This window comes from Phyllostomus hastatus, unplaced genomic scaffold, assembly GCF_019186645.2.
Source record: "Phyllostomus hastatus isolate PE091 unplaced genomic scaffold, TTU_PhHast_1.1 phas_contig_58, whole genome shotgun sequence".
Lineage (NCBI taxonomy): Eukaryota > Metazoa > Chordata > Mammalia > Chiroptera > Phyllostomidae > Phyllostomus > Phyllostomus hastatus.
Window position 1 is genome coordinate 26806334 of NW_025333916.1, and position 22565 is coordinate 26828898.

Here is a 22565-nt window from a genome sequence, read left to right on the forward strand (position 1 = left end):
TCTGTCGTCATGGTTTCTACTCCAACCTGGCATTCCTCTAAGAAGTCCTGTGGAGGTCACGCACACTCACTGCTGATAAGGGGTACACTTTAAAGATCTCTCCTCTCATCCCCACACATTCATGTATAGCCCCATCATGTCAGGATCAACTAAGCCATCAGGTCATAAAGAATTCAAATTTACATATCTGATAGCTAATGTATTTTTTAAGAGGCCCTTTGACTAGGCTAATAGGCTCTCTCACTTAAATGACCACCCTAACACACACCATTTATTCACCAAATGAAGAGCTATAGTTCTGAAAATTAGAAGGCATTCCACTTGCTGTTAAAAGTAGTGACAAATTTTCAGTGTATAAATACCCTAGTAAGAAGCTGATTCTGAAAACAAAAGGGAGATTCCAAAAATCAACTATCACTAGAATACTACAAAATGTTCAAATGAAAAAGCCTTTGACTAAAGTTATGACTACAGAACATGAGGACTGCCCAATGTTCAGTATCTGTATTTGGTAGTAATTTTGAAATCCGGGAACAACCTGTTACTTTCTTTGTTAGAAAAACAAGCTGGTCCTGACCCATGTGGCTCAGTTGGATGGGCGTCATCCCAACAGAGCAAATGATTGCCAGTTCGATTCCCAGTCAGGGCACATGCCTAGGTTCGGGATTCAGGGTTCAGTCCCGGGCCAGGGCGCATACAAGAGGCAATCGATCAATGTTTGTCTCATGTCAGTGTTTCTCTCCCTCTCTTCCCCATTCAAAAACAAATTTTTTTAAAAAGCTGTAAATATACAAATAAATGTCTTTGAAATAAGTGAAATTACTAGTCAAGACTGGCAAGGTTTTAAGATTTTCATTTTATTAAAAATATATTAACACAATAGCAGCATCATTTGATAAATCTTTACTAGTACCATTTAGTAGTCCTACTCACAACACACACCACCTATGCAGCATCTTCATGTTTACGTTTTAAACTTTTCCCTTGATAATCCATAGTATTATGTAAAGAACACTATTGTATTAACCTAATTAAGATTAAGGACAGTAATATTTAACATTAAACTGAACTACCTATACAAATACACAGTATACCAAAATGTAATCTGCTGTGGAAATTGGGAAATTCTTTAGGTTGTTCCCCAACAGTTTTCTGCCTACCCGTAACCTTAAACTAGTAGAACTCAATCTCAACTCTAATTCTTTCAGTATGAGTTCCACAAATTTGAACTTAATATGGTTAAAAAATTATTTATCTAGCAAATAAATGTTAATCAAGAATGAAGGGAACTATTCATTCCAATCCTGGAAAAATAACGTTAAGCTTCCCAGAAGTTGGCAATTTTCAAAATTAAAATGTTAAATACAAGTAAATTTAAAAATCAGGCAACAGACTACAAACCTGCTTTTAAAAACAATGTATTAAGGAATGTTACATTAAATATAGACTAATAATTACAATAAATTAATTGCTAGAAACTATAAAAGTATTTTAAAATAAAATTGAAAAATCTAATTATTAAATCCAACCTAATAGAACATGAAACAAAGTCATTAATAGCTTTAGCTTTTATTTTTGAAATAATGTATGAGTCTTTAGGCAGAATCATCAATAAAAATGTACTAAGGAAAACAAATTCATCCACAAACCCAAGATTAAGGAGGGAAGTCAATTTTATTTTTAAAAGATTAATTTATTACATTTATACTGTAGTCTTGCGCTCAGAAATATAATTTAGCCTTTAAGAGCACTAACTTTTGAAATTTGAAAATAAATTTAAATATTACATTAATAAACAAAATATTAAGTGTAGAAGTAGCAAAATTTCTTTTAAATATTCAAACACATAAGGAACATGCTTTGTTGAAATGGCTCTACTTCATCATCTGCCCAATTAAATTCATAGTATCTTATAAAGAATATAAGGACTAATTGAAATGTTGAGTTATTCAATGTATCCCTCCAAAAGAATTCACTTTAATTGCTAATTCGACTACTAAAGATTTAAGTCAAACCATATTATTTCTAATATTTTGAAAGTTTGAAACACCTATTACTATATGTGTATTGTAATCCTTAAATTTGAATATTATCTTGTTGAAAAATTTGGATCAAATTTTTTTTAAGTTTTAAGATAATGATATAGCAACATATATAGAAATGAATGGGGGTCTTGAATGACTAATATCACAAGATATTATTTTCTTGACAAAATATTGATTCTAAATATCAGGGTTTTTTTTTTAATTAAGCATGTCAAAATTTAAGCCACTGACACTTCTGAAGATAAACATGGCATACAGTAAACCTCTTGAAAAACAGAATTCTAAACAGAGAATCACAAGCTGACTAGTATCTGCGATTGTAACAGATGGAAAATAATGACTAAGGAGATGGCTGCAGAAGTTAAAGTTTATACTTATTTTCTCACATGAAACTGGCTACCTTATGAAGGGCCATTTTATATTATCATTTCAGTGTGCACTGCTGAAAAGCAGGAACCAGAGAGCCAACAGAGTTTGTCTAGAATGATGAAGAGCAATTACAATTTAAGGAACAGAGTATATTCTCTCTATGGTCAAGCTAAAAAAGGTAATTTACAGAAGGCTTCAAGTATAAAATGGCTGTCTTCTTGGCCTTATCTCAAGTTTTTCTGACAACATCTACACGTGGGATGAACAAGAATAATTTTAAAGAAAAACAAAATACCTTGAAAGAAAATAACAAACAAATGGAAACATATTAGCTCTCGTAAGTGAAGAGAATGTCTATCTCTGTCTCTCTCACCCCCCACGCCCCCACCCAGTATCTATAGGCCCTAGAACGCTTTGCTTCCATAAGCCCTAAATGAAGAAAATGATTTCACTTTTTCCAGATCTCTTGTATTCCTACTTATGCCCACCTTTTACAAATCACCATCTTTCATTATTTTAAAGCTGATTAAATATCAGCAAGAAAAATAATTAGCAGCAGGACCCAAATTAAATAGGTTAATTACAACATAAAAACATTTAATAGAAAACACCTCAAACTTTAAATGACTGTTTTATAGACACCACACAAACATGCACTCCATGTCAAAACAATTTCTATAGAAACTAAAAAAAGAACAGGATAAAACTAAGATGCTGTTTTGAAATGCATGAACAAATACTTTCCTCTAAAATACTTAGCTTTATTAGAGAAATGGTACTAAAAATAACAAAGATTCAAACATTTGCTCTAATCTACTTACATATCATAAATAAGACAACTGTTGATGCTAGACATTAAGTACTCCTTCACGATCTTTCCATATTCACCAAGCATTCTTGTATCAGAATAAGCTGTTTACCAGCCAACCGTATGTGGTTGAATGATTAAAATGACCATCTATACTTTACATAGTAAAGCATTTTCAAAAATTTTAATGTACACAGTGACAAAAAGGAAAAAATACCACAGTAATTCTGGACACATGAAGAGTAATTAAGCAGCTTCATAATCAAATCAGGCTTCATTATTTGCAATAAGGGCAATTCTTTCCATTCTCCACCAAATACTTAAGTTTCAATAGTATTAACATTAAATAAAACTCATGTTGAAACCAAGTAACTGATGTGCTACCCAGCTTTTTAAATCTATAAGATGAGGTAAGGCAACTGAGTAATTTGATTGTATTAGATTGTATTAAAATAATTACACTTGGTTTTTCAATAACACGCTAATTAAAAGGTATAACTTTTTTGGACATATAAACAATAATGAAAAGTTTTGAAACCATGAGTTATGGTATTGGGGAAAAATATTAACGATGTTATAATTTCACTACTTGCATACTTTCTTCAAAAAGAGAACCTAAGAATGATGGATGACCTGTATTTTAAACCAAGTAAACATATCCTTAAATATAAAACCACCTCATGTGTTCTCCTTTAAGTACTTTTTCTGTACACCACTTATGAGAAGATGATTGAGAGGTAATAATTAAGGCCATCCATGTAGACAACTAAAGGGTTTGCTTTAAGTAAATTAAGAACATGCTTCATTTTTAATTATCACAGTATAAAACTGATGGTCCCAAAACTGCACTGTTGTTTTAAAAGCTCTGAAGTCATTCTTGAAAACAAGACTTCCCTCTCATGTTAGGTGAACTAAATAATAAGCTCTTCTGACGTATCACTTACACACTTCTCTATGGGAGTGAATGGAATATCCATCTAAATTCCATATGACTTGAGAATGACTAGCACATATAAAATTCTAGAAAACAGTATACCACATTGTAGAAGGCACTAAAGCTTCAGCTTGTGCTCCCATAGCCCATTTTGAAAACCCAAGTTTTCTTTTTATAATGACACCTTTGCCACCTACCGCTGACAACACACACTGCAATATTATTTATAATAAGCTTGGAAATGTCAAGAAAGTTAAAAAAGAAGTGCTTACTTTGTGGGGAAATCCAATGATTCTAAACACCGAATACTAATACATTATTATTAGTATTCAACACAGTCATTCTTCCTTTGGAAAGAGAACAGTAGTAGCATGCATTGAAGGTTGTTTTTTAATCCACTTATTTAAGTAATTTTAATCTGTAAAACTATTTTAAAGAAAAACTGCTGTCCTAAACAGTGACAAAAAGAAAACACAATAGTGAGAATTTAACACAATCACTATAAATCCTGTGAAGTGTTAAAACTTCTTACATATTTGCACTTACAAGGGTGGGTAAATATTTGCACCGATTTCAAGCACATCATCAATTTGTATATATTGAAATTTAAAAAAAAAAAAGGTAAAACAATACAAAATTCAGTAACTAGAACTTTTTAAAAGAGCCTCCAATGCTTGTCTCCAGTCTTTACGGATAGTACAAATTTGGATCTTGAATGTCCCATTTACTTGTAATGGTTCTTGGCAAACACTAACAAACCACATGACAAGTGTGTCAGCCACCATGGAAATGCACAGATTTTACAAGATGAGGTTTGGGTAACATCTGTTATTTTCATGATGTCCATGCTTTATTTTCTTACTCAGTAACAAGATGGCCACAAGGTCACCTAACAACTAGAACAGCTGTTAGCTCATATCTTTATACTCAACTGGATCTCTTCACTGTTTAACATCTTGTTAAGAGAATTAAAAGCTTTGGATTTTATTCCAGCATGTGTTTAGAGGTGCATTTGTTGGTCCTATACCGCTTCTGTTTTGGTAGAGAGGTTTTCTTCATTTGGCTGACAATTCCCATTCTGCTGTACTTTGTTTTCCTCAGTCCTAGGTGCATCCTTGTCATCTGCTTCTTTGCTCACACTTGATTCTGGCTCTTTATTGTGCTCCTTCTCCTACAATGAATATTAAGATAAACATTTAGTATTTTTCCCAAGAGCTGCCTGCTACTACCTCTGCTTATGGCTAAAATATGTGATTTTATGTTTTGTGAATTAATAAATCAGGGTATTTTCTCCCATTACCTCTTCATATAAATAGGATATGCAAACATATATCAATGTCTTTTGTACTTCTCCTAAAAGACAATCCATGGAAATTAAAATAAAAATAGATCAACAGAAAGTCTAAAAGGAAGTGTTTGATACATGATCTCTGACTTCAAAAAGTGTGACAGGCCTGCTGAAAGAGCAGAACAGTCCCCAATCCCAAGGATGCCAGGAGAGACTATTACCAGAATGAGAGCAAATAAAACTGTTAAGATGAAAGCTCCAGAACTCAAAATTGATTTTCAAATACAGATTATACCAGTAAAACAAAGGAATTAACATATTTCATAAGCTCTTAGAATACTCATTCAAAAACCCTTTTTGTGGAATTTGATTTGCCATTAATTATTCTAATTCAACAAACCTAATTTCAGCATATATTACAAAATTAATAATGACAGAACTGTCAAACTTGCTGAAACAAATATATTGAGGAAAATGGCGTCAGGTAGAAATCAGTAAAAAATCAAACATATCTGTTACATGTAGATAGTCTAAACTTTTTCTTATTGTATGCCATTCTATGATTCTCTAAAATAAGAAATGTGATTAGTTTAAATTTCAATTAACTTTATCTCATCCCCTCAACATTTGGTTTAAAAAAAAAAACTGTCAATATAATAATATGAGAAAATGTTAAAAAAAAAAAGATGTAAGACACAATTGCCCTCAAGGAGTTTTTAGCCTAAAACTACTTCTATGCAACAAAGAACAATCTCAATTATTAATTATTCAAAGCCTGAACGACCATTGCTGAACACTGAATGACCATCGCTTACTTTAAGTGAAGTATTGTTCTTCTCCAACTTTTCCTTCCCATCTCTGTCATTAGAATTCTTTCTTGTAGAGGTTGAACGTTCTCTCTCTCTTCTTTCACTGATATGGTCCCTTTCTTTTTCTCTCTTTTTATCTTTCTTATTTCTGCTATAAGAACATTGATAGTGTCGGTTAATTTGTAAGAAATTAAAGACCGGCTATATTAATGACAAAATATTCTTATCTAACACTAAAGCATTGTATATAAGCCTACCAGTAACTCAGTTTGACCAAGTAACATCAATGAGACCTATAACCTCACCTACTCTACCCACACTGTAACGTTTTAAAGATATACAAGTCGTTTTAGTAGAGCCTACCTGTGTTCATATAAAACACAACTTGTTATTGTCAATTTATTAGTTCTTAAACATTCAAGAGTTATCTGCTATAGTTAGGATAAAATAAAAACAAATATCTACATTTTTAACCCACATTTCCACAGCAAAAGATGAATAGACTGAAAAGAGGAAAGAAACAGATATGGCTCCCAGGCAGGACTACTAGCAAAACTGGAACTTCCAGTAACTCACTGTGCCGTGTCCCCATCATGCACCATTACAAAGAAGTCCCACGAATGCAAGAGCAAAAGTTAAGCAGAAGATGGAATGAAAAGTTTCATCTATTTAAAGAAAAAGGTACCCTTAAAATTAAAGGGAAAAAAATAATACATTTCACATAAGAAGCATAACAAATAGCTTCTACTCAAAACAGCCCTGATATGGAATTCTAAACTTTCTTCTCCTCATTATGAACAGTTTAAAAATAAACACAAAGACCACTGAAACAAATACAGACACTCAGGAAACAAATCCAAGTATATATGAAGAGTTAGTAAAACAAAAATGGCATCTCAAAACGCGGGACAAAAGATGGTCTTTTATAAATAAAAAGGTTTGGAGACAACTGGATTATTATTTGGTAAGTGATAAAACTGGATCCATATTTCATTCCACATAAATAAATAATCCAAATGGGATAGAGGCCGAAATATTTTAAGTAAAACAACATACTACTAGACAAAAATACGGGTGAATTTCTTTAATGTAGCTGAAGGAAAGATTTTTTTAACCATAACTAAGATTTTAGGTCCATAAAAGTAAAGATTATCTATATAAACTTTTGCAAAGCAAAAAACAACCATTAATATATTTGGAAGAAAAATGACAAACCAAAAAATATGTATTTGTAACATATATGTGTGTATGTGTATCTTTATATATAACTCTTAAAAGTCAAGGGAACAAATGCATCAAACACAAAAATTCTTAGAAATAAATTTAACCAAGGTGGCAAAAAATTTCCTGCGAGCAATAAAGACAAATAGATGTAAAGAAATCTGTGTTCATGAGGAAGACTTAAATAATGTAAAGATGACAACAGTATTCAAAGTGACCTAAAGATTCAGTTTCAGCAGAAACAGAAAAACCCATCCTAAAACTCACGGAATTTTGAGGGACATCAAATAGCCAAAATAATCTTAAGAAGGACAAAGCTGGCATTAAGCACCAGATATATAGATGAACGGAATAGAAAAGAAAGCCCAGAAGTGAACTCATCTATGGTCAAATAATTTTTTTTTACAAGGATGCCAAGACCCATTCATAGGGAAAGGACAACCCTTTCAACCAATTGTTCTGGGAAAACTGTATAGTCATATGCAAGTTGAAATTGAACCTTTACTTTATATCACATATAAAAATTAACTCAAAATGGATCAAAGAACTAAACATATAAACTAAAACTAAAAAAACCTCACAAGAAAACATAGGGAAAAATCTTCATGGCATTGGATTTAGCAATGATTTCTTGGATATGACACTAAAAGGACAAGAAGCAAAAGGGAAAAATAAATTTGACTCCATCAAAATTATAAAACTTTGTGCATCAAGATACTATCAAATAACTGAAAAGACAACCAACCCACAGAATCGGAGAAAACATTTTTAAATCATGTATCCAGTAAAAAATCAATATCCAGAATATAAAGAACTCTTACAACTTAACAACAAAAACCGAATAACCCAATTCAAAATGTACAAAAACGTATACATTTCTTCAAAGAATACATACAAATGGTCAATAAGCACATGAAAAAAATGGTCAACATTACTAATCATAAGAGAAATGCACATCAAAATAACAATGACATACCACTCCACACTCACTAGAATGGCTATAATCAGAGGCAAACAAAAGGAACAAGTGTTAGTGAACAGGTAGAGACACAGTAGAACCGATGTACGTGGCTGATGGGAATGTCAAGTGGCACAGCTACTTTGGAAAACAATTTGGCAATTTCTCAAAAAGATAAAGTTGTTATGACTCTGCAATTACCACTCCCAGTAAACCCCCCAAAATGAAAACGTGTCCACACAAAAACATACACATAAATATTTAAAGCAGCATTTTTTCGTAATATCCAAAAAAAAGAATATCCATCAACTAATAAATGGATAAATAAAACATTTATGTGATATGTGAATTTTTAAAACATGTAATACCTGACTATTTAGTCAGGGGTACTGACCTCTTTCTCTTAGATTGTCAAATAAAATAAAAACAACAGCCAACGTAACAATAGCCAACTGGTGTGAGTGAAATCAAAATTATACCTATTTTTGTCAGATAAGCAAAAAATATGTATTTTTTTTTGGCATGCTGCAGAATTTCAGTAATTACTTTATGTGTGTCATGAGATGAAAAAGGTTGAAAATAGCTGGCACTGAAGATCCAGGAATAGGCCCAAATAGAAAAATTTAGTACATGACAAAAGCAACATATCAAACTAATGTTAGAAAAATTGAGTTTTTGATAAATGGTATTAGAGCTCCAGAGAGGCATTTGGAAAAATAAAATAAAATTGGACTCATATGCCATATGGTACATATGGCTAAAGTAATAGATCAAAAATAGAAATGTAAAAACATAAAAGTAGAAGAAAAAATGGAATTCTATTGTAACCTTGAAATTAGGAAAAGACTTTTCTAAACTTATGACAAAATCAAGAAATCATACAGAAAAAAATACTTGAAAAATTAAATTATATTTAAAATTTTTTAAATTAGTATTTAAAACCTGGTATTTAAATATGACAAATTACAAAATAGTTACTAAATAGATTATTATTTAAAACTATTTTGCTTAACATATTAGCAAATATGCAAATTCTGTATTACTTCATTTTAAGGGTGGTAAACTTAGAAACAGTAACTTAGAAAAGATAAGTCGACAAGTAGGAATGATACTTTTAATCAAACCACTAAAAAATAATCTCCCCAATACAAAAAGAGCTCTTGAAAATAACAGAAAACAGATTTTGTAGGAAAACTGGCAAAGTATACAAACAATACACAGAAAAGGAAATACAAATGGCCTTCATATATACATAGAGATGCCCACCTTCACTTTTAAGAGAAATGCAACTAAATTTAAAATTACTGTATGTTGGTACCATTTCTTATCTATCAAGTGTGCAAAAAACCACGACTTTTGATCCTATAACCTGTTATAGTTGTAGGGAAATAGGCACTCTCATACACAGTTGGTTAAAGTACAAGAGACTGCCAATCCTTACGGGGGCACTATAGAAATAGCTCTCAACATTACAAACACAATCTTCTGACTCAACATTAACATTTCTAGAGAATTTTCCTACATATTTACATAGTACAAAATGAGATAAGTCCAAAGCTCTTCGTTACAGTATTGTACATTTTATAACATAAAAACTAAGAAAAACCATTCTACTGCAGGCTGGCTAAACTAAGGTACTATCATACAATGAAAGTACATGCAGTTGTGAAATTAAATGAAGCAGCACACTCTGACAAATATGGAAAGATGTGATAGTTAAGTGACAAAAGCAAGTGTACAATAGTGTGTCTGTTTTGTAATAAAAACTAAATATTCTTACCTTGTATATGTGTGTGTGTGTGTGTGTGTAAATGAATGAAACTAGAAGGATATACAAAAAACTTAAAAGTCATCACTTATGAGGACAGAGTAGATGGGCACGTGGGTGGAAATTTAGATCTACCCGTGCATAACTTCTTATATTTTTTATCTCTGAACCATGTAAATGTATTCTATTATTCATTCAGAACTATAAAGACTGAAGAAAAATTACCCTCCCAACTCCCTCCACGGTTTTAGCATATGCTTTCAACCTACCTCCTAGGAGATGGAGACCTAGAAGACTTCCTTTTTATCGTTTTTGATGTTCTTGGGGATCTGGAAGAACTCCTGCTCCTCCTCCTACGTCTTTCCCTGAAAGTCAAAGATAATGCCATTGTTTGGGGGAGAAAAAAAAGCAAGTTAAATAAATGCCAATTCAAACACAGAAAAAAAAGTTGTTAATGCTCTCAAGTGAATAGTATTCTTTGGAGGCCAGTTTAAATACATGTCCTTTATAAGCAAATTTCTTTAATTTTAGTGCAGGTCAAATTATGAACCATAAATCTCAAAATAGACTGATAAAAAAGATATCCTAAGATTCCATATTACAAAGGGTAGAGGAGCTCCAATTCACCTGGCTTATTTGAACAAATATATTTTGAATACAAAAAAATATACATGGATGTTTTGGATTCTCTCAAATATGTTCTTCCTTAGCATCCAAAACCGTTTATCTATCAGACTCTTTGTCATGCATCTAGTTAGCTCCTTGCTGCCCCACTGTGGATTATTTTGTAACAAGGAAACACGACTTTTTCAAAAACTTAAAGATAAGTTGGCTTGCAAAATGTGAACTTCTCAGACCTAAGTATTTAGGATATCTCTGAAGAAGTACTTACATTAACTCATTTTATGCTTTACCTTCCCATCTCCTATCATTTCATTACTGTTGTTCTGTTCAAGTTGAGTGCAGTTGCTTAGATAAAAGTAAAACTCTTAAAACCAGGATTTAAATATGACAAAGTAAAAAATTACCAAATAATTTCTAAGGTGGCCAACTTAGAAACAATAAATTTTAAGATGTCCATAATTCAGGGGATGAGGTATGAAGACATAGTTTAGTTGACTAATGTACCCAATAAGCTATCTCACAGAGTTTTGCTCACTAGTGGCCACATAGCTGAAAGAATCTAATCTTCTAGAATTTAAGATGTTCTTACCACCTCAGTAAATTAGACTCTAGCTTAATGAAACATTTTGTCTGTTTTCCATTTATAAAATAAAAACCTAAATAATGCTCTGATGTGGTGTATATGCTAGATGTTAAGACCAAAAAAGCTCAAGAATTTTGAGAATACAAATAAGTCAATTCCAACTCTACCTAAAGTTCTCTCTCCCATTACCCAACTTTATTTCCAGGATGCCCCAAAATTATACTTCTGACTGATGAAGTAACTAGATAATATTCCATTCAATCAATGCTCCCCTATACCAGCTCAGCAGAACCTGAAGTACTTTCACCACAGCATGAGAACATCAGTGTATCCCAGACCTGAAGTTTACATAAAAGGGCCCCACCATGATCACTCTGACTCTTTACATGCTTGTTTAGGAAGCACCACATACAGGGGCATCTAGTAACAACCAGCTGATGATAAGAGCCAAGGCTGAACAGACAGCAATCTAGGATATCAATTAGTTGAGAAAGAAGTAGGCAGCTGTAGTGTGAAGAACTGTAGTTAGAATTAGATTTAAAATTTGCTTCCACACCTTACCAGCTGAACTGCAATCATATTGCTTTTCATCTAAATCTCGGTTTTTCCAACTGAAAAATGGAGGTAACCCAAGCTCTGCAGTGTCAAGGATTTAAGATAGTACTAAAAAAGTACCAAGCATAGTGTCTGGTGCATAACTGGTGCTCAGTAAACATTTTCTTCTCCCCTTTCTTGGTTTCACCTTTGACAGTAACTTTTAAGCATTAAAACCTTTTTATATATAAAATTTTTCTCTGAAGAGGTAGATTAGGTGACAATGTTGGAAATAAAAATATCAAGTAGACAATTTTTGAGCATTTGAAATGTCCATATTTGAACATTTGTCTACTTGATAAAAATATCAAGTAGACCATTTTTATGAGCAATTGAAATGTAAGTGCTTTTTATGAGCACTTAAAAAGCAGAAAAATTATAAAACTTAAGAAATTTTAACTCTTCACCAAGCGCTTTGGAAAGCATGAAACACCCCAAACTGCCAAACTTCTGGGAACTAGTATTAGGCAACATTTATTCTCCAGGCCCCAGGGTTATTTAGGAGTACATTTAGGACTGAATGTGAACATCTGAACTTTCTTATATATCAAGCAACTTAAATATGGGCCATGAAAAAATTAAACATTTCATAGTCATTAGAAAAAGTAAATTCAACTAAATTAAAAGGAATCAAAACATTATTTGGTGTTGTGAAACAGTAATATCTAAACAATCACATAAACACAAAAGAATGTGTTAGCATACAATCAATAAAATCATTGTGCCATAAATGTCCAGCCACAGGCTCAACTGATACCCACAGTAAATGAGGTTAATTAATTCTTCAGGTTTTGATTCAATGTCCTAAAATATGACCTGTTTAAGTGAAGCCCCATTTAAACATATACTGTTGCTTTCAACTTTATGCTTATGAGGCATTTTTTAAAAGCGGGTAGCAAGTACTGGTTAGACAATTCTCAAGTAAACAATCTCTAAAAAAAGAAAGAGCTACTATACTTGTAATACCAAAGTACAGAGATGATGGAGAATTTCCTCAATGCTTCCTCATGTTTTAAAACATAATAATAAGTCTTCCCACAGGCTTATTGTAAGATTAAATAAGGTTAGTCATGAAAAACTGCTGAGATATAAAATCTGGCAAACAGTAAAAGCACTCAGCCCTGGCTGGTGTGGCTCAGTAGATTGAGTGCCAGTCTGCGAACCAAAGGGTCACCGGTTTGATTTCCACTCAGGGCACATGCCTGGGTCGTGGGCCAGAGGCAAACACACACTGCTGTTTCTCCTCCTCTCTTTCTCCCATCCTTCCCTGTCTAAAAATAAAATAAAATCTTTAAAAGCATTCAATAAATGCTTGTAATGTTCTTGTATTATCTAACCAAAGACTAACATTAAGAATAAGCTACTAAAACACAAGAGATATTCCTGTCTCAAAAATAATTTTCTATAAAAAATTATACTTAAAATAGCTTAAAACTTGCTAAAATATATATAAATATTTTAATATATAGCTTAACACAAATTACGAACTGCTATTTATTTATAGTCACAGTATCTTCTGGAGCAATGGATGTAGGTTAGATAATCTTGAATCAACGAAGGTCCTCATTTTGCAGCTGTTATTATGGCAACCTACTCTACCTGGTGGCAGCACACCTATTAATAAATTAAGGGAACAGTCCTAAGAACAAAACCTTAAAACTGACATAATAAACACTCAACAAAATAGTCCTATAAAAATTAACTTAGATGACAAAATGTCTAACACTGTAGCTTTAGAAATAATTTTGCATAATAAACCTTACTATACCATTCTAAAGAATTGCAGAAGCCCAAGAGGTCAATTTTTCCATATTAAAAAAAAAAAGGGGGGGCCGTTTCCATGTCTTAGCTACTGTGAATAATGCTGCAATGAACATAGGGGTACATATATCTTTGGAAATCAATGTTTTTAAATTTTGGGGGTAGATACCCAGAAGATGGATTGAAGGGTCATATGGTAACTCTCCTAATTTTTTGAGGAACCTCCATACTGTTTTCCACACTGGCTGCACCAGTTTACATTTCCACCAGCAGTGAATAAAGGTTCTTTATTCTCCACAACCTCTCCAACACTTGTTATTACTTACTTGCCTTGTTCATAATAGCCATCCTAACAGGTGTGAGCTGATGTTGAACTGTCCTTTGATACATGACTGGACAAAAAGAATGTGGTACAAATATACAATGGACTACTACTTGGCTGTAAGAAAAGATGATATACTGCCATTTGCAACATGGATGGACCTTGAGAATATCATGCTAAGTGAAATTAAGTCAGAAAAAGTCAAGAACCATACAATTTCACCCATATGTTAGATATAAAACTGAAAGCAACAAATGAACAAGACAAACACTCATAGACAGATAACAAACAGTATGGTGGATACCAGAGCAAATAGGGGCTGAGGGGTATATAAAGGTAATGGGGGTCAAATAAATACATGGTGACAAAAGGTGATTTGACTTTGGGTGGTAAAAATACGATGCAATATACAGATGACTTATTACAGAATTGTACACTTGAAATCTATATAATTTTATTAACCAATATCACCCCAATTAAAAAAAAATAACTTGCCCATGCCATCCACCCTCCAAAAAGTATTAGCAGCACCAGCAGCAGTAGCATCTGCTGCTACCACCACAACCAGGTTGAAATAACAGATTACAAAGGATAAGTAAAACATTCCAAATAATTTTGTCAGACACCATCCATCCTTCCTCCTCATAGCTTCAATACTGTGGCAAGCCTCTGTTAGAGAAATGTTTACTCTGCAGAGGAAAATATTTTAGTATTACTGTACTGATTCAACTTGTACAGAATAATCTTTTCCACTCAGTTAATTCATGTTTACATTTGTCATCAGTAAACCCCTTGGTAAAAATTTTAAGCATAACAAACCTGCTGGAACTACGAGATCTTCTTGATGCATTGTAACTTCTGGGAGGTGTTCTGGATTTTTTATCCTTCTTTCTTTTCTCATCTATCTCTTTGGATCTGTCTTTTTCTCGTTCCTTTTCTTTATCCTGTTCTTTTTCCTTCTCTTTGTCTCGCTCCTTTTCATGCTCTTTTTCCCGCTCCCTCTCTCTGTCCTTTTCCTTGTCTTTATCTTTATCCCGGTCTTTTTCTCGTTCTTTATCCCGGTCTTTATCTTTGTTTTTCCCCCGTTCCTTTTCTTTTTCACGTTCCTTTTCCCTGTCTCTCTCTTTTTCCCTTTCCTTTTCTCTATCTTTTTCTTTCACTCTTTCCTTTTCCTTGATCTTTTCTCGAGTGTCTTTTCTCTTGTCCCTTTAAAAACAAAAATAAGTAAATTCACAAGTGAAGTAATTCTACTCCCCCAAAGAACCTCCCCTTCTTCAATAATTATCAACACAAAATAATTTATAATAGTTGTAAGACATCACATATAAATCCCTATGTATCTCAGTTATAACTTAAGCTGCTAAATGAAAAAGATAACCAGGTGGAATTCAGTATAATAGTCAGGAAACCTCATCAGTCATAATGGCCATCAGAGTCAAATCAATGGAAACCAATATAAATCATTGGTTAATCATTACTAAATCAAATTAATCATTACAAAAACAACCAAATTGATCATTAATCATTATTAAATCAGAAAAAAGTTTCATTTCTCTCATTAAAAACCTAAACTACAACAGATTTTTAAGAAACAAAGCCACAAAAAAATTATCTGTAATTTTCCAAAAACTCACCGTGAATGTGAACGACTCCTTGACTTCCGTCTCTCCCTGGACCTAGAGCGTTTTTTATGTGGACTCTTAGATCTACGTCTATCTTTTTGTCTTGAACGTGATCTATTATGGGATCTACTCCTAAAAAGAAATTGTTATAATGTCAAACCTTTTTCTTAGAATTTCAATTTTTTAAGATTTAAGATGTCTTACAAATAAGAGAATTTTAAAACCTATCCTGAAAGTCTGTATCATTATTTTAAAATTCTCTTCTATGTAATGCTTCAGTTAGATTTTCTAAAATAAATTTACTGGAAACTTTACCAGATAGATCACTGTCCAGAACACACATGAAAACAGAGAAAAGAATTTAAGTAATTTACAATAAACATCATTACTTCTGAGTTAAAGACAGATATAATCAAATGATGAATTTGCAAGGCCTTGATTTTATAACTATACAAATACAGCTATTAAAAGAAACCTTTGTTATTGAAATTCTTGAAAGAAAAATAGTTATTCCAATTGTGAAATTCGTTAGGTTCCTTTACCCCACTGAAATAACTGTTTACATAATGTAATTTTTTAATAATGAAATATTCTAGAAAGCATGTATTAGAATATAACAAAACTGAATGCACACAACCTTAACAACAGAGTGAGGAGACTCACCAGCTTTGGAGTCAAGACAATCTGGCTCTAACACTCAGCTCTGCCACACACTAGCTGTGAAAACTCTGGTTAGTCAATCTCTCTAAGCCTGAGATTCTTCGTAAAGTGGAACAAGAATTATACCTACATCTTCTGGGGCTTTCATGAGGATTAAATCAAATGATACATGGAAAATTAATTGCCTAGCAGGCTCCAGCACAGAATAAATGTTTAAAATTCTTAATACTCAGTATTATCATCATCAACTTAAATGAAAACTTTAAATTCTATCTTTAATTTATTCCAAGGAGGCCAAATGAGCTTCCATGCTTTATATAATTAAAACTCATCTTGACAGTCACAGTTTCGTGAATTAAACCAAATATCTATGAAAGACATAACATAGTTAAATGCTTATGGTATACTATGAAACCAGAAAACCCTCCAGATAACCCTCAATTAATGATGAAATTTTGTTTAATAGATTTTTTCAGTTAAAATTTGTGTTCTAAGAGCTAATTTTCCATCAAACTATTCATCTATTGCTTTAAAAATATACATTTATCTTCATACCAAATTTTTAATATAATTCGTAGTTTGTTGAAATTTTTAATCACTAATTACCTACCTAAGAGATACAAAAGTCAAATAATAGGTATTAAGGCAAAAATGCAAAACTTAGAACATTTCAGTCCATTTTCAGAAGTCCACATAAGGGTAATGTAGTAAGGGCCTTTATTTCTATATACTTAAAAAATTCTTAAGATTTGTTCTAGTTAACCCCTCTAAAAATATAAATAACAACTTTGTTTTTCTCAAACAATGCTTTCCAACCTTAATTAAGTGAAGAAACTCCTTTTAAAAATGTAAGCATAGCCCGAATAGATAAAAGTAAAAAAAAAAAAAAAAGAAAGAAAGAAAGGAAAAAAAAAGAAAAACTGATCACTTGGTTTCCTATCTTACCTTGTAGGTCCTCAGAGTTACTGCCCAAGAGTAATTACTGTATTTTAATTGTGACATTAAATATTTCTGTCTATCTCACCTCTAGTCAAAAAGCTTAAAATCAAAAGCACATGTAATCCAAGCAAAGATAAAAATTTGTTAGCAGTCCTCATTTTAGAGTAATGTGCAAAATTGCATTTATACATTTAACGGTGAATAAAGGGCAACTTACCATCATGTTGCATCAAAGACCATTTGTAAGTCAGTTGTTTCCCATAAAATATTATAAAATATTTTATAGTTCCTATGCTGGTCTGTAAAGATTACTTAACTTTAAAATAGTAATTATAGTACTGCCCACCTTTCCTAACACTGTCCCTATGAAAAAACACACAAATTTGGAAACAAAAAGCAGAAACACATCATCCCAGCCCTAGCCAAGGTCATAGTGACAAGAAACTCTTCTCCTCCTTCCCAAGAAAAGGAAGGAGTTGCCCCAGCTGGTGTAGCTTGGTGGACTGAGCGCTGGCCTGCAAACCGAAAGTTGCAGGTTCAGTTCCTGGTAGGTGCCTGTTTCTGGACTGCAGGGCAGACCCCCCAGTTAAGAGCTTTCAAAAGGCAACCAATCTGATGTTTCTCTCACAAATCAATGTTTCTCTCCCAACCCCTCCTTTTCCCTCACTAAAAATAAATAAATTCTTAAAAAAAAAGAACAAAAAGGAAGGGAAAGGGTGAGGAGGAGGAGGCTTTAGAAGTACCTGAGAACAATTAAAACTGAGAAGAGGGTGGACATTCAAGAACAACAGCTCCTACAACTCACACTCCCGATAAGACTAGGTCAGAGCCACAGCTGAGGGTCTCAAGTCACACCAGCAAGGGAGGGGAAGCTAATCAATGCCTGCCATCCTCCTCCCCTCCTATGTTGGGGAAGTTACTTCCACGTCAAGATCCTTAAGTCAAATGTTTTTTGGGTAAGGGCCCTCTTTTCTTTTAAAGAGAGCTCACCCTCTTACATATTTCTTTAAAAACTTAGTAAAAGCTATGTGTTTCCATGCTTACAAAAAGTATATGTAAACGTGTGTATATAAGCAGGTTATGTTTATATATGTGCACGTGTGTATACATACAGTAGACCCTTGAACAATGTGGTATTGGGGTGCTGATGCCTGCAGTTGAAAATGTTGTGACTCCCCAAAACTTCAATCATCCCTGTTATCCACAAAAGATTGGTTCCAAAACTATGCCCTCTCCCCACCACAGATACCAAAATCTGCAAATGCTCAGGTCCCTTATACAAAATGGCACGGAAAAATGCATATAGTCGGCCTTTTACATTCGTGCATTACCAACCTATGAACCAAAAATACTGTCTTCAATCTGTGGTTGGTTCAATCCACGAATCCTAAACCCAAAGATATGGACAGCTGACTATACTCATATATTTATTGAAAAAAATCCACATATATGTGGACCCATGCAGTTCAAGGGTCAGTGTATGCATGCTGAGAATTAGTAATTTAGAATGCTACACAGTTAGATGGACCTACATGAAAGCTACCATAAATGAGAACTATAATAACAAATTTCATTTCAGACTGAATAATCCTCCCCCCAATCAGCTCTTGGAAGAGGAAAATATCCAAAGGTACTTAAAATGGTAAGTAAAAACCTTAAAGTGGATAAATTTTTTTTGCCCCAGATACAGGATAGCTTCCCAGAGGTTACTAAGTAAACAATGACATTAGTCATTAAGTTTTGCTTCATTCTAGCCTTAGAAAACCATTCAGGCATTATATTTGGAGCTTGGCTCTTGTAATCAACACATAATGAGATTCAGGTCATTGGTCTTTTCCCTCGGAAAGAAGTTGTTACCCTTCAGTTCAATTCTGTATTCCCTCACCATTATGTTCACCACATCCTGTCAACTTCTGGTAATATCCACAAGCTAGTACCACTGTTTCTATACCCCTTTCCTTCTCCAATTCTGGCTTCCGCTGCACTGCGTCATTCCTTGTACATGAAACATCTTTCAGTTGGATTTGAACTTGCCCTACTATAAAGGCCTTGGCTGGAGGAACAGATAGTATAACCACATCCCAGAAGAGATTTTACAAACTAGTAACAACAGGAAGTATACACACCAGTACATGGCAAAAAGTATAGTCTACTAGAGTGAAAAAATGAGTATCATCTTTTCATATGGCATTGTTTCAATCTCCTTTAACAATACAGAAAAGGATACTAAACTGAGCTTGCTGGTGAGGTTCAACATACAGCAGCATACTGGTTCCCTCCCCTCCTTCTCTAATACACCCGCACCACATGCACATAGACTATTCTCTACCTCTTCTCTTTAGACATAAGTACATATATATACACAACATGTAGTTAGGATTCACTATATATATTTTCACACTTCAGTAACTGCCCCTCCACATCTTTAAGACAATAAAACTTAGCACTTTAGGCTCACAATCAAGATGGCGTTGCAAGCTTACATTGTGAGGTCCCCTTTGTGCCACACACAACAGATTTAAAAGAAAAACTGAAACACAGCTAGGCTCAAAAATAAGATAAACAGAACAGAAACAGAGCTAAGCACAATACAATAGCTGGAATTAAGCCACAAGTTACTCCTATGTTTCAAGTCCCTAAGTACTGGAGATAGGTAACAACCTGAAAACAAGATCTGGGGTGGTACTTCCCAGCCCTGAAGGGAACGGGGCAGGGGATGCAAGCTCCTGAGACCTCAGCAATATTTTCAGCATTACCCTAACCCATGGTGTTTCCCCTTTTCTCTGTATGAAAAGTTTCTGCCAGTTCTGTATAAAGACTAGCTTACTCTTAGAAAAATCAGAAACACAGCATCGTATTAAGAGAGAAAACCAACTTCTAAAACAAAAATTAAATTGAAATAAAAATTACAAATTAATTAGATGAAATTTCATTCTTAACTGTAGTATTTTAATTAAAGCAACATTTAATGGTAACCATATTTCCTGGTGAACTTTATGAAATTTCTAAACTCTGATATTTAGATGAAACCTCTTAACTATTTTAAATACAAAACCAAAAAAATTTAAAATGATGGCAGAAATTCTCACCTGTGTTTTGATTGTGATCTTTTCCTTCTAGAATGGGATTTTGAGCTAGACCTGGACTTTGAACGAGTATGGGAACGAGATCGACCGCCTTTTCTTTCATTGCTCTTTCCAGACTCTGGGAGGAAAAAACCACTTTGCAGTGTAAGCTCAGAACAATTAAAGATCCCAGTTAATAATCAGGCACAAGGGGAATGTACCACACATAGTGCAAGGGGCCTACTCTCTGTACATCCTCCTCCTGTGCAATTATCCTTCAGAAACATCCAAGAAAGTCATTGCATAAACTCGTTGAGTGCAGCACCCTGCAGCAGTACATATAAACCAGATGATTATAAACAGCTGTTCGTAATATTTTGTTGCTGCCATAATGTACGATTATAACACGTCTGTAATTCCAATAACAGTAATTTAAAATCCTTTCTCCATTTATTTTCTAGAATTGAAACTTAAATTCTGAGTGCTAATTTTTGCTCAATTGTAAACCATCTAGACATTTTTAGACTTGATTTTAAAATTTTTGTTAGGAACACAAAAGTTTGAAGAGGTAGGTGTTCTTTTTGCCTTGCTAAAATATGTCTGTGTTTTTCCTAGATCATGGACTCTCTTTTTTATTTTTAGAATTAAAACTTTGATAAAAAATGAGTCTGCTTAATCATCACATTTTAAATATACTGATTCTTGTTTTTAGCCTCCCAGTAACATTTACACTTTGCTTTTAAGCAAATCAGTTTTAAGCACTAATTTTGCTCTTAAAGTATAAAAAACTGATTGACTCAGGCCAATGTGCCTCAATTCAGTATCAGGGGAAAAGAATGTTTGTGCTAAGTACTTCTTTGACCTTTGGCATTAGTAAGTCACTTACTCTTTCTTGAGTTTCAGTCTTCTTGTTTATAAAATGAAGGGACTGAACAAGATAATTTCTAAAGTTCCTTGCAGCTCTAAGATTCTATGATCTTAAACTATGACCTATGTAACAACACTATGGCCTTACCTGGTTCAATAGCAGCTGAGATAAATGATTGAGCCTCTCGTACTCGCTTCATTACTTCTTCTAACTCCTTAGCTGCAGCCTGAGGTGTCATCTCAGGGGGTTTTACTATTGCATTGTTGGAGTGATTTATTCTAAATTAAAAACATTAGCATATCACAAATACACACCATCTTTTACAAAACATGAAATAAATGTTTACGTGATACATATACTTATAAATCGGTATCTTGAAAGCACACTGAGAACATATAGGGCTAAATAAATAACCAATACCCATCTCAAAACCATGATGTATCTCATTCCATGATGTATAACCTGCCATCATCTCTTGCTAACAAAGTCAAAAACCTAAATGCTAGCTGACTTAACTTGAACAGACCAGAACAACTACTTTCCTGCATAGCTTAGAATATAATAAATTAAAATGTGGACACCAATATTAAAACAAATCATTTCTATTCTTAGATTATAAAATTTTGTTGACAACTTCTGTACCCAGGGAAGACAAAGGGGAAGCTGGACCACAGCTGAGTAACACAGTTTGAATGTGGGAGGTTATCTAATAAAACTCTTTCTCTACCAGGTAAGAGTGGCTTCTCTGATGCACACAGATGAATTTGGTCTGCCTCACTTACCCCTTCCACAGTGAGAAGACGAGCATTCACTAAGAAGAGTTACAAATATTTATCCTTTAATAGCAGCATCCTGATAAAATTGTATAACTAAGGCAACTGCCTAAGAAATTCAGATAAAACCATTACCTCAATAATCTGCATGAAATAGAATTTCTGGTATTGAGTACCTGACAGGTTACATCAATTTTTCATTTTGCAAACAAATATGTGAACCAACTGTAAAACTCAAAATGTATGATTTAAATCATTTCTGGGTATTAACGTTATTTTCTTCCTGGGATTTCGGATTTACCAAAATTCTTATTACTATATTATTAAAGTTCAACCCATATGTTAAACTGTCCATCAGTCTACTCATAATACAGAACCAACCTGACTTGTTAAAAGCTTATGGAAAAAAACCCTACAGTCATTAATGTGGGGTCTGTAAACAACATTAACATTAAACTTGACCTTAGAAAATCAGATGTCTTCAAATACAAACACAAAGGCTAAAATGAAAGGCATGTCAGGCATTCATTTTACTTAACACAAAGTCTTCCTTT

The 22565-nt window shown here is 33.3% G+C and overlaps 1 protein-coding gene across 3 annotated transcripts in view; it reads right to left on the reverse strand.

The window, feature by feature from the left end:
- Window positions 1-3154: 3154 nt before the first annotated feature.
- Window positions 3155-22565, reverse strand: part of SREK1 (splicing regulatory glutamic acid and lysine rich protein 1) — a 36648-nt gene continuing 17237 nt past the window's right edge. For 2 of the 3 annotated variants that reach the window (XM_045847758.1, XM_045847760.1), the window contains exons 6-12: window positions 21386-21516; window positions 20395-20509; window positions 15719-15838; window positions 14904-15290; window positions 10470-10565; window positions 6260-6404; window positions 3155-5327 (exon numbers count right to left, since the gene is read on the reverse strand). In XM_045847758.1, the coding sequence (XP_045703714.1) occupies window positions 5178-5327; window positions 6260-6404; window positions 10470-10565; window positions 14904-15290; window positions 15719-15838; window positions 20395-20509; window positions 21386-21516 (1144 nt within the window). In that variant the 3' untranslated portion in view covers window positions 3155-5177. The remainder of the gene's footprint in view (window positions 5328-6259; window positions 6405-10469; window positions 10566-14903; window positions 15291-15718; window positions 15839-20394; window positions 20510-21385; window positions 21517-22565) is intronic. The other variant, XM_045847759.1, reaches the window with a different exon arrangement.